Consider the following 13,488-nt stretch of genomic DNA (forward strand, 5'->3'; position numbering starts at 1 on the left):
CTCGCGGCCAATGCCAGGAACTCATGAGGCCTCACCATAGACGGCAAAGCCTGCCCAGAGCTTAGAGCCGCCTGCCACCCTCAACGGGCGCTGTAAACCCTTCACCCAATTGTCGCCCCATTGCTGACAATGTCCCAGGGTGTAGCTTTGCCTGTATTTTAAAGCGACACTACTTTGAACACCTATCGTACGCCAGACACAGCACTCTACACACACGGTTTCATTAAATCCCAACAACCCAGCGAGGTTGTTCCTCTCGCACCCGTGGTTTTCAGCGATGGGAGCTCAGGCCCACAGACATGAATGCATTGCCCCAGGATCTAGTCAGCAGGCAGAGCGAGGATTCACGCTCAGGCTGGTTTGAGGATCAACACTCCATTTCCCCACTGTGGTCACGCTTTGCTGGAATATGCCGGGTTCCACACGCCCTTCTTATTCGAACCAGCACGTCCTGCGTGCTGGGACTCTCACTGCATCGGATGTAAGTGAGAGATCATCACTGGCAAACCCCTCCATCGACTGCTCCCACATGGAGCCTGCAGTCCTACCCATCAGCATCTCCAAATGATTGTCCAGCTCAGCAGCCTGAGCCTGGAAGTCCACAAGAGGCCACTGGCCCCAGCTGGTCCCCCCTGGTACCCTATGAACTACCCTGCTCTCCAAGACTCCCCTGCTTCCCGAGGCGAGTGGAACCACAGCCCTGGATTCCTGGGACCAACCGCACAAGCAGGCACGTCTCGGGCCGTTTCCAGCTGCCCGGGACTCTCCCACCCAACCGGTGCCGGCCCTGGGGTGCAGAGCGCTCCGGCCCACTGAAAAGGACAGTGACCTCTGCCAGCGGGCTGTCCAAGTTAAGCTCCGACCACCTCCCGGAGACAACCGCGAGTGTGTTCAAAAGCTGGAGTGTGAAGGGGACACAAGGAAACTGTCCTTCAACAATCCATGCCGGTCCAATACTACAGCTTTTATTAACGTCCGAGTGGAAACCAAGTCCGGCGCAGGCGCAAATAAAATAACATCCCGTCTTTGAAGCAGCGTCTACCCTTATTATCAACCTTTGGCCCCAACATGCTCGTTCAGGTTGTCCCCTCGTGTGCCCCAAATCCCGGAAGTCCCGAGGACCTCTGCCCGCCGTGGTCATGCCTCCTGCTGCCTAAATCCCACCTGCGGAGAGGACTCTTCCCGCAGGACGGCCGGGCGTTCCCATGAGACATCGCGGTTCTTCCCGAGAAAGCCGCCCCGGCCCACCTCCTCCATCCAAATGGACGGAGAACACAGACATGTGTGAGCTCCAGATCGCACGAATAAGCAGCACATACGGGCCACTCACCATTGGCTTGTGGTTGGGGAAAAACGTCTGCTCCACCAGCGGGAACTTCTCAGGACCCAGGGAGTGGAAGATCTTAATGAGCTGAGAAAACTAGGTCAGAAGAGGAGAGAACAACCGTCAACCCCTGTCACCTCGTATGACAGAGCCACCCCGTGACCCCCGGGCTCGAGCGTCTGATGGCTCTGAGCTGAGCCACAGTGGCTGCTCTCTGCCTATGGGGAAAGGTCACAGCCCTTAGCTGGGCATCCGTTATCTCCTGCATCTGGCTGCATCCACCCCTGCATCCCTGCCAGGCACACCGAGTTCAGCTCAGTAACTTTCCATGCACGTTTCCTGTACCCTCGGCCTCTCACACAAGCACAACCTGCTGACATTCATGCACGTCCCTTGCCTGCTGCGCCCTTCTTTCTAGAGAGGCACGTGACATAGGAGTTTATGGCACAGACTCTGGGTTCAAATTCCTGCTCCTGCACTTCCTGTCTGTGTAACCTGGGAAAGCCACGTCCGGTGTCCGAACTTCCGTGTCCTCGTCTGTGGATGGAGAAAACGAGGGAGCCAACCTCACAGGGGCGTTGCAAGGATTAAACGTGCAGTGTCTTAAAGGGATTTAGGCCCTAACTGGTGTGGCTCAGTGGATAGAGCGTCGGACTGCGCGCTGAAGGGCCCCCGGTTCGATTCCGGTCAAGGGCATGTATCTAGGCTGTGGGCACATCCCCAGTAGGGGGTGTGCAGGAGGCAGCTGATCGATGTTTCTCTCTCATCCAGTGTTTCTAACTCTCTATCCCTCTCCCTTCCTCTCTGTAAAAAAGTCAATAAAATATATTTGAAAAATAAAAGAAAGGGATTTAGGCATAGTTGGGGGAGTGTAGGTGTGGTATTTTGGGCAAAGCCTCTCTTACAGGTAACATTTAAATGGAGACGCAAATACATCAAGTGAATGAATGATACAAGCGAATAAAAGGTGGGGGAAATCAAGTCTTGGGGGTCGGAAAGAGGGCTCCGAGTTCTGGCTTCACGCCTGGACTCGGGGTGGGTTCCTCAGCTGTTCTGAGCCACCTGCACGTGATAACGATGGACCGAATGCCAGGCAGCACAGTGTTCTGGTACTTGCTCAGTGCCCAGAACACAGTGCCGACGGCTAACAACAGTGATACGACAGAATATTGGTCAGAACAGGACCGTGCTGCCTCTTACCACTAACATCGTTATGAGACACCACTATGTCCTAATATGTGTTACATGGTATTTGTTAGGCAATCATTACAAGAAGGGGACTGGGATCCAAGTTGCTTATTCAGCTGCCTTTTCATTCTGAGGTCTCCACGTTGGGGAACGGGCCCGTTTCAGACCCGGGAGGGCCTCCCACCGCCCCCACCTCGCTCCGGGTCAGCCCGGCCGCCACCTACCACCCAGGGCTTGCTGCAGAAGTTGTAGACGGAGTAGAGGGAGTTGACGGCGGGCAGCCCTCCGTACTGCAGGCCGATGACCAGGCTGCGGTAGTCTTCGCCCAGGGCCATGCTGTAGGCGTGCTGGCGGACCAGGAGGAAGTCGGGCTTGAAGGACCTGCGAGAGAGGGGCCGACAGCAGCGTTACCGCGCTGTGCACGGAGGGGACGCCAGGCCTCGGCCACAGCCCGCTGGGAGAGCCCTGAGCTGGTGTGTGGCCACTGCCCGGGAGCCCTCCGTTCACGATGGGATGGGGTGGTGGGGGTGGGTGAGGAGGGTCAGTTGCAAACACAACGTAAAATGACTGAAAACGACTTTCACTTTCTTTCTGCTTCCCTTTCTTTTTATTTTTCTTGATATTCTTTTTTTTAAAAATATTGTTTCCTTGATTTCAGAGATGGAGAGGAAGAGAGAGATGGAAACATCAATGATGAGAGAAAAATCACTGATTGGCTGCCTCTTGCACACCCACACTGGGGATCGGGCCTGCAACCCAGGCATGTGCCCCGACTGGGAATCGAACCCCGACCGCCTGGCTCCTAGGTCGACGCTCAACCACTGAGCCACACCAGCCGGGCTCTTCTTCCCTTTCCAGGAAGCCGCAAGGGCGCTAACGCGATGGCCGGGTCCATGCTCAGGTTCCTCTGCAGACACCACTCCGATTAGCGCTCACAGCCACCTGGTAAAGGCCGGGACTATGTATGTCCCCATTTTATGGATGGGAACACTGCAGCTCAGAGAAGTTACGCATCTCCGCAGGTGACAAAGCCGGGAAGCAGGAGAGCTGCGTTTGAACCTGGGCCTTCTGGTCCCGAGTCCATTGCATGGCACCAGGGGACTGACACGTTGTTGGACTCACGCTGCCCAGGACCCATCTGGTCCTGGATTCCTCACTTCACAGTCACAGGAGAAAATCAGCCACACGCAGGGGTTTACTCACACGGTGTAACCTGCTGAGCACCTCCGGAGTCAGACACTCAGCTTCAAATAAACAGTGTCTCTCTAGAATAATCCAAGGTAACGACGATACCTCTACAGGGAAAGGCCTGCCTACGCTGGAGCCAGAGGGAAGGATGGGCTGCAGGTGCCGGGCCTCACCGCACACCCCGGGGCCTGGCACCGGAAACGGGCGTAATGAGCCCATGTTGGAGGAATGAGCGATGTGCAGGAACGTCACCTGCTCACCCCAAAGGAAATGGCCAGGTCTCCCGGCTAAGTCGGAACTCGCCCCCAGGTGGCCACGTGGTCTGTGACCTCACGGGTGTGGCTGACACGGTGCTCGTGGCAATGGTCAGTCATGTCACTCTGTGGTTAGGGTGAGGGTGGGTGTGAAGCCTGGAATTATTACGCCTACGTCCTTATTGCATTCTTAGAACAGAACCAGGCCAACCAGCGTAGTTTACAAATGGGGAAACGGAGGCCTGTGGCAAGGCGGTGGTGTGCCCCAGGTCACCGGGCAAAGCCCCTGTGGAGCAGGAGGCTGCGGCCAGGTCTCTCCCCCGCTCCCTGCCTCCTGTGCCCACTCCGCTGGGATGAAGGGGGCAGGCGTGTGTGTCTAGCAGGGATCTGGTGACACAGGCAGCACTGGATTAAAACATAACCACTTTCTGCCTTTATCTGACTTCAACTGGAATACATGTTCATGTGGCAAAAGGAAGAAAAAAGACTTGGACAACACAAAGACATAAATAAAATGGCCTGTAATTCTCAAATCAGAGACAATCCCTAATGACCATTCTACTTGTTTCTTTAAATGTCCATTATCATTCAATTATGTATTTTAACATATACAACATGTATTCATACTCATAATGGATTTCGTGCTTTCTATTACTATTTTGCTACTTTCCACATAATATTATAGTGTGAACACCTCCCCTACTCTCAAAATATCTTCAAAACTATCATTTCTACTAGCGACCTAGTAGACCACGGAATGAGTATATCATAGTTAAATCAACCAATCATCTACTCTCATCAAATAGGCTATTTCCAATATTTCACACACATTCATCTTTGCACAAAAATCACTGCCTTCATTTAAAACTATTTTCTTAAGATAGATTTAAGAAGTGCAATTACTGGGTTAAAGGGTATAAACTTTTTTTTAAGGTAATCAAAAGAGTATGTCTTTTTACATTTTTAAAAATTGATTTGAGAGAGAAAGGAAGGGGGAGGGAGGGAGGGAGGGAAGAGGAGAGAGAGAGAGAGAGAGAGAGAGAGAGAAGAAACATCAATGTGAGAGAGAAACAGTGATCATTTGCTTCCTGCACGTGCCCCGACGGGATCGAAACTGCAGCCTGGGTATGTGCCCTGCCCGTGAATTGAACCTGCAGCCTTTGGGTGGCGAGTGACACCCGGATGCTGTCGCGAGGCCCGCGGGGCCCACCAGCAGCTGCACATCGTGGCGGCCGTGGGAAAGTGGCCGGCGGGGTTTATGAACAGCTGGGCTCTCTGCTGAGTCCTGGGCCCTCTCTGTAAAGTTTACAATTCAGGAACAAGAGTTGCGGGAGGAAGTAGCCTTCCTCACCTCCCTCCTCAGCCTCAGAATCTCCGTCTGTTTATCCTGCTCTCTTGCTTCCCTTTCGTTCCAGAGAAGCTAGGTCCATGCCGCTCCATCCTACTCCTCCGGCCCCCTGGTGAGCCCACACGTTATGGGTTGACGTGTGTCCCCCCAAAAGACACGTCGAAGTCCTCAGCCCTGTTACCTGCGCGTGTGACCTTAGGGGAAACGGTGCCTGCAGATGTAATCAAGTGAAGATGAGGCGGTGCTGGAGTGGAGGGGCCGCATCCGATGCCTGGGGAGTTTACAGAAGAGGGGAGTGCAGACACAGACACGGAGAGGAAGAGGAGGGCTGCACACGACGAAGGAGGTCAGGATCAGAGGGACCTGTCTACACGCCAAGGAGCACCGAGGATCGCCGGCATCCACAAGGAGCCAGGAGGAGGCAAGAAAGGACCCTCCCCAGGTCCTGAGAGGGAGCACGGCCCTGCCACCCCCGATCGCGGACCCCAGACTCGGAACTACACGAGAACACACCTCTGCCGTGTCAGCCGCCCAGCCCGGGGCACTTCGTGACAGCAGCCTCCGGAAACACAGACACAGCCCACCCCAACGCGTCCTCTTTCTAGCAGCTTCCAGAACGTTCTGGTTCCTTTGTTGGTGTGTGTATCCTTCCACAGCCCCTTCCCCACTTCCCCAAACAACCAGCCCAACCCCCACGGCAAGGAAACCTTCGCTTCGAGGTGGAAAAGGAATCGAAGGTCATGTTTACACTTTGAAACGTTAACGAGTCAACACGCTGACCAACGCACGGCGTTTGTTTGGGGGGATGTTCACCCGGGGCTCAGCTGGCTGCCCCTGAAGGTGGGGCGGGACGTGGGGTTACTGCATTCTTCTGCAGACTCTGTGGTACTGACTGCATTTTAAAAAACAGAAATAAAAAGAGCACAGAACGTTTTTACCACCAGGAGAAAACAATGAGGTTATCTTCGTTTTGGGGGGGAAAAATGATCATTGTGACAGTGATGTAACAGCACGGACAATTTCCCGTGACATAAAACAATAGGAAAGAGACGCTGTGCGACTAGAACGCGGTAAACATGATGGTCCGGGAAGGCAAGATGAAAATGGCTACGTGCTAAGGTGGTGAGACTGCGGTGAGTTCTGTTGTTTTGCAATTTCCCATTTCCGTGATACTGTGTTTGGGGAATTCATCAGAACTTCTGGTTCGCGTCAATCCATAAGTGAACTATGAAGCAAGTCCCCTCCACTCGGCCGGGCAGCCATAACCAGCTAGTCCTCCTCTTCCTCCATGGCTACACCTGGGACAAGGCAATCCACCCTGCCAGCCCCGATTCCCATGCACCCACCGCCACAGTCCTCGCCTCTGGCTGCGCCCCCTTTCTACCCCAATGAAACCGCCCCTAATGCCAAACTCCAAGGTCAAGTGGCTTCTGCCCCGCCCTCACTCCCCGACCTGTAGGAATAGCTAATGCACTGTGAGCCTCTGTTCTAAGCCCTGTGCGTGTCTTCACTCCGGGAGGACTGACGACCATCCTCGGAAGCTGCTGGTATCATCCCCATGTTCCAGAGGAGGAAACGGAGGCACCGAGCGGTCCAGGAACTTGCCAAGGTCACACATCTGCTGGTGGTGGCACCTCAGTCAAACCCAGAAGCCTGGCGGCTCTGGAGAAGGGGTTCCTGGTCCCCGCATTATCGACGTGTTGGAGCTGGATAGTTCTTTATTGTTGGGGGACAGCGTGGCGGGGAGGGCTGTCCTGTGCACTGTAGGACATTAGGAACATCTCTGGCCTCTGCCCACTAGACACAATAGCACCCTACGCCCAGGTGTGACAGCAAAAATGTCTCACGCTGCAGGCGTCCTCTGGGGGCAAATCCCCCTTGGAGACAGCGGCCCTGAGCGCCTCCCCTGTCCTTGGTGGCCTCTGCAGCATCACCTCCATCCTCCCCGCCCAGCCTCCCCTCCTGCCTCCCAGATGCCCTCCCCTGTTTCCCAGCTGCTTCCTGCCCGCTCCTCCTTTCCCGTGGCTCCTCCCTTCCCGTGGCTCCTCCCTTCCCGTGGCTCCTCCCTTCCCGTGGCTCCTCTCTTCCTGTGGCTCCTCCCTTCCCGTGGCTCCTCCCTTCCCGTGGCTCCTCCCTTCCCGTGGCTCCTCTCTTCCCGTGGCTCCTCCCTTCCCGTGGCTCCTCCCTTCCCGTGGCTCCTCCCTTCCCGTGGCTCCCCTCCACGCTCAGCGTTGGCTCCCTGCCCGGTGGCAGCATCTCCATTCAGTGGGCTCCACACCTCCTCACAGGCAATGGTGAGAATGACTCCGATTCATAGGGCACTTCCCAAGCAGTCACTCTTAGGCTTTGAATTATGCTCTTTAATCCTCACAACGACCCCCTGAGGAGGAGCGCACCAATGGACTTATTGTTGAAAAACGAAGGCACAGACAAGTTAGGTACAGGAAGGTCAGGCCCACGCAAGACCAGCTGTGTGCATGGCCACCAGCACCCAGCACTGTCCACCCAGGCAAGTATCTCCCCCTCACCTCAGACCCACTGTGCCCGGACCCCACGCCCTCAGCCTCCTCAGCGCTTTCTCCCGAACCCTGAGTGTGTCTTACTCCTGTGGACGTCACCCACGCCACATCTCCTGACGCCTCACAGGTTGTGTCTCCTCCTTCACTTTCCCTGGGCGACGTGGTCTCCACCCAGGGCAGGGGCTTCCCTCTCATCTCCTCTGCACACTGTCCAAAGAGACCCGTCACTCTCCTGAACAAAGGGCTTTGCAGGCCGCCACTGTTTGCAGATCGAAGCCCCACAATGGGGATCAAGCCTATCACCCGGGCATGTGCCCTGACCAGGAATCGAACCGTGACTTTCTGGCTCACAGGTCGATGCTCAACCATTGAGCCACGCCGGCAGAGCTCAATGCCCACTCTCAATAAACTTTCCCTGGTGTTATCTGCTTCCTGGGATACAGCTGGCCTACACTTGCACACACACACACACACACACACACACACACACACACACACTTTGAAAACAGTGACGTTCCCTGTAACAACCAGGGGTTGGGAACTACGTGTGAGAATCTTTTCCTGGCAGGTGCCCAGCACACAGTAGGTGCTCAGGAGAGGCACGTGGAAGTGGAGCGTGCTCTGGCCTCACTTCTCAGGGTCCTGGCCCCTCTGAAGTGAATCATACTTCATCAGCGAGCAGGGAAAAGGATCTGAAGAAGCCAGATCACGCGTGAGTGTGGGAAAACGTGACGTGGATTCCAGCTCTGTCCCTGACTTGCTGTGGGTCTGAGAGCACAGCTTCGCCTCCCTGGGCCTCAGTTTCCTCATTGGCAAAAAAAAAAAAAAAAAAAATTGGGCTAAGTGACCTCCGAGGGCCCTTTCTGGGATGACTGCCTCCAATTCTGGACTTGGAACTAAGGCTTTCAACGCCCGGCTCTCCGTCACATCTGTCCAAGCGTGACTTTCTGTCACATGGCGGCAGTTTATAAGAATCGTGATTACAAACGACTGGGACCTTGCCAAGTGCCAGACACCTATGAGGGGCTTTCAAGCCTTATCTCCTCCGACCCCACACAAAGCCCCTGCGAAGTGGGTGTTTCACTTGGGCTGGGCCCCCTGGGAGCAGAGCCCCACACAGGTTTCACGGAGCAGGCGTGCTCTTGAGAAGAAGCTGTCGAGGATGAGGGTTGCGGGACAGGAAGAGGAGGGTGCAGTCACGGCTAAGTCTAGTCTTGGCCTGATCCACCGGGGCCTCTGGGGCATGAATAGTCCCACCGAGTTGTCCACCTTGAGGGAGGAGGGCTGGGCTTCTGGTCCCCAATCTCAGTCAGTTAGCAACCCCCTGATGGGAGGGGAGAGATGGCAGAGGCAGTCAGCCTCTGGGTGTGCCAGGGATGGCACCATCAGTCCTAGGCTCTGAAGGCTGGAGGTAGAGCTGCTACCATGGCATCACAGTGCTGGAGGGGGGCGTGCACTGGCTGGCAAAGGGGATCTGAGCAGAGAACTACCCAATACTATGATGAGCCCATTTGACAGATGAGGAAAATAGAGACCTGGGGAGATTAAACACCCTCTCCAGATCACAGGACGACTAAGTATACAGGTTTGTATTATTAGGTACAAGTCACATTTCCCACCAACAGTCCCCAGCCCACCCATGTTCCCAGCACCCAGAAGGGTGACTGCACCCAGGGGTGCTGACAGGTGCTCGACAGACCTGTGCTTGTGAGCTGCAGCTCGCCAGGGCCATGGGGCCTCAGGTGGCATGTCTCTGGGCGGGTTTGTCCTCCGCCCACGTGAGGCCCGGGCCGGGTGCGGCTCCGACAGCTGCCCGGGCTCCGGGGCTGTCAGCGGCCGGCTCCAGCTGCGGGCCTCCTGCCAGGCTGCCTGCTTGGGAAGGGAACATTATTCATCGGGGAGATAAGGCAGCCGATGAGAGATGGGGCTCAGGGCAGCTGCTCCTCGGCCGCGGCTGGGGAAGCGCAGGGGAGGGCGAGGGGGGAAGCCCATTTTGAGATAAAAAATGATGGTGCTGCTGGGGGGTGACGGGGAGCACATTTCGACCAGAGGCCCTCCCCATAGACGGCCAGGCCTGACAGGCCGTGGAGGTGCCATCAGGTGAACTGCCGAACAAGCCAGGGGCCCGCTCATCCGCTCGCTCAGCAGGAAACCACCCCCTGGAGGGGGCATGGTTCTCAGGAGGCAAGACTGGGGGCCCCCTGGCGGGGCTACAGCCCCGAATCACTCATTTCCTGCCCTGATGACTTCAGGGGGGCTTAGCCCTCTTCCTGCGCTCCCCCAGGTCTCCCCTCTTCTCTCAAAGCCAGCCCGTACCCCATGGGATTGTCCAAGGTGAGGAGCAAGTGTGAGGTTTCTGTATTTTATCTTTTGGTTTTTTTTGCTTGTTTTCAGGAGCAAGAGCGGTGGGCTCGTAGGTGGGGTCCCTGGACTGCGCAGAGGTCCTGGTGGGGACCCTGACCCGCCCGGCCACCTCTCCAGCCTCCTCCCGCCCATCGCCCATCGCCCATCAGGCTCCATCCTTTCTGACTGCCTGGAGGGTCCCTGCAGTGGCGTCCCCATCCTGACCTCCCGACTTTCACTCCTCAGTTAGCAGTCAGACAGGGAGGGGTGGAGAGAGGGGCCTTTACAAGTATCTATGGCCCAGCATGTGGCTCTGTGGTTGAGTGTCAATCTATGAACCAGGAGGTCAGGGTTTGATTCCTGGTCAGGGCACATGCCCGGGTTGTGGGCTCAGTCCCCAGTAGGGGGTGTGCAGGAGGCAGCCGATCAGTGCCTCTTTCTCATCATTGACGTCTCTCTCTCTCTCTCCCTCTCCCTTCCTCTCTGACATCAATAGAAAATACATTTTTTAAAAAGTATCTACGATATTATAGTTCTCTTTATTAAAACTCTGAAAGGAATCGGGTAACGACAGTTACTGTTCCCAAAGCCCATCGTGTGTGTGAGGCCCTTTTGTCTTCTTACAGCTTTTCCTTGATTGATCCTGACAATTACATTTCGAGGTAGGTGTTTGGGGTTTTTTTAAAAACATCAGACAGAGGCACAGAGAGGTTCAGTAACCTCCCCAAGGTCACACTGCAGAGCCAGGTAGCCTGGCCCCAGGGTGGGGGGTCTTCACCACCCCAGTGCCTGGGGGGTTGTTATATTATTCTCTGTATTTCTTCTATGTTTAAAATAGTTCAGAATTGGTGTGGGTTTTTTTTTAAGGGTCTGGAGTAAATATGGAAACATGTTAGTGTTTGCTCAATTGGTGTGCTCCGCTACATATGTTTACAATTATTCCAGGCTTCATACATATGAGTATTTCAAAAGGAAAAGACCAACGCCTGGCGGTTGTTCCCACCCCTGTAAAACCCCCTGGAGCCCCACGAGCCCCCTCGCGAAGTCCCTGCTTCTCCGCGCTGGGCTCCACGTGGTCTCATCACGCAGCCTCCGAACGGGTGATTTATGTCGGCTGACTTCCCGTCTCCTCCCTCTGGGCTGCGAACCCCGCCAGGGAAGGGGCGATGCTGGGTTTACCTCTGGATTTCCGGGGCCTGGCCTACCGAGGAGTCTAGATGCGCCATAAAATTGTTAGACTAAACGGAGCCTCTCTGGGGCCCCCCTGGGCGAGGACTCAGCCGCTGACGGAAGGGAGGCTGTGGAGCGTGGAGGGAGCGAGGCGGGCCCTGCCCTCCCCGCTGGAGACATATGGCAATGATTTTTAGGACTCTCCCCCAGCCAGGGCTCCCAGCTCAAGTGCTTCCAGCTACACCTTCCCTGCGCCCGGGAACTTCCTACGACAGGATCTTGGCTGCAGCCGGCTCTGCTCACGCCCATCAAAGCAGGAGGGGCGGGGGCAGCATTGGAGGAAGTCTGGAACTGGGACTCTGCAGGTTGGGGGATTTCTTCTAAGTGGGGGCTCTCCAGCTTAGCTGCACACTGGAATCACGTGGGGAGCTCCCCAAACTATTCACACCCACACCTTCCCTCTCTTTCCGCCCGACGATGGCCTGCTGTGACTGGCCGAGGCTGGGATTCTCGGAAGTTCTCCAGGTGACTGAACAGACAGCCGCGATGGGAACTCTCGCTAGGTGCCCTTTGCAAAAATGACAGCTGCCACCAGGTGACCTGGGACGGCCTTGTCATCCAATGCACCGTTACTGAGCATCTATGACGTGAGAGGCATTGAGGAAAGAAGGGGGGCATTTGTGATCTCTGTCTCACAGAGCAGAGGTGGGGCAGCTGGCTTTGGTGTGCACAGAGCACACGGCTAAGCAGCGTCTGTCGGGTCTCAGGGCCTCTCAAGACCACCGTCACGTATCACCGACGGATCACAGGGTAATTCCCTGCCCGAGTCCATAGCGATGGCCACTCCATGGCTGCTGGACAAAGAACAAAGGTGATGACTATGGACACAACACTCAGGTACATTTCTCCGATGGACTCTTTCCCCAGCTGGGTGGGACTTTAGATACTCGACCACCAGAAACACATCAGCAAGTAGCACACGTCTGGCTGAACCGGGCAACATTTCTAAGAATTTAAATACACGTCTGACCTGCTGGTGCATGAACTGCTCTGAGGACCACGGGTGGAGGCAAACACTGGCCGAGCGCCTATGAGCTCTTTGAACCCTTGCATGACCCCAGAGGTCCGTGAGTGGACTGTGTAGGGCGTGGACGGGGGACTCGGGCCCTGCTTCTACCACGTAGCAGCCCTGTGGTCCTGGAACATCAGTGCACACTTCGGCGCCTCCGCTTCCCCGTCTGTGAAGAACAGGCGGGTCAAAGGACACGCACCTCACAGAGTGGCGACAGGACGGAACAGGCCAATCCCGACCAGAGGGAGGCCAGCGTCCGGCACACAGGGAGCCCCTGAGAGTGACAATTCCGATCACGAACGCTGACAGGTAGGCGGCATTTATTTGTGACGCTGGTCAGAGTTTCCATGCATACGGTTTTTAAAAAACCTTCTTTGATATCTTAAACACAGGTCATTCATGGACGCGAGACCCCGTGGCAGGCCTGCTGGGAACCCTCCGGAACCTCGCAGCTGCCTCCTCCAGAGGTTGGCCTCGCCAGCCGGTTCCACGCTGCAGGTCCCCCTGCTGTGCAGATGTCGCTGCAGCCTGGCTCCTTCCAGCCCCACCTCCCCTATCCTCAGGGGCCCCCCCATGGGGGAGCTCTGTTTAGGGACTTGTGTCCACCTTCCAGGATCCTTTCCTGAACCACAAGCCCGGCCATGACTGCAGGCGTTTTCAATTACCGTGGACGTCAAAGCCTCCTCGATGCTGTTCTGACCCTTGTTTTCCTACGTGGCAGCCTATCTGGGACAGCCTTTCATGTCAGCACACACGGCGGTGCTTCTTGTATTTGGGATTGTACCTCATTGTAGGGCCCTGCCCTCATTTCTCTCACCGGCACCCTGCAGATGGGCAGTGAGGCTGTGTCTGACCTTTAGCTACCAACAAACTCTTCTGAGAATGAAGCTCACCTTAACATTCACACACCCACCACCCACTGCCTGCCACCCATCTGTGCGGAACGTAGTGCATACACGTGTCTAGAAGAATGGCACCAGGGAGCTGGGTGCAAAGAAAAAGGTGTTTGACGGCCTCTGCTTCTCTCTTCTGGATGCACAATGATTCTGGCTGCAAATAACAGTGATGACGCAATCAATCCA

At 55.7% G+C, this 13,488-nt stretch overlaps 1 protein-coding gene across 2 annotated transcripts in view; it reads right to left on the bottom strand.

The window, feature by feature from the left end:
- SYN3 (synapsin III) overlaps positions 1–13,488 on the bottom strand; it is a 357,165-nt gene that overhangs the window by 254,466 nt on the left and 89,211 nt on the right. For both annotated transcript variants that reach the window (XM_008144703.3, XM_054719461.1), the window contains 2 exons: positions 2,737–2,893; positions 1,331–1,420 (listed from right to left, as the gene is read on the bottom strand). In XM_008144703.3, coding sequence (XP_008142925.1) covers positions 1,331–1,420; positions 2,737–2,893 — 247 coding nt within the window. The remainder of the gene's footprint in view (positions 1–1,330; positions 1,421–2,736; positions 2,894–13,488) is intronic.

This window comes from Eptesicus fuscus, chromosome 7 (genome assembly GCF_027574615.1).
Source record: "Eptesicus fuscus isolate TK198812 chromosome 7, DD_ASM_mEF_20220401, whole genome shotgun sequence".
NCBI lineage: Eukaryota > Metazoa > Chordata > Mammalia > Chiroptera > Vespertilionidae > Eptesicus > Eptesicus fuscus.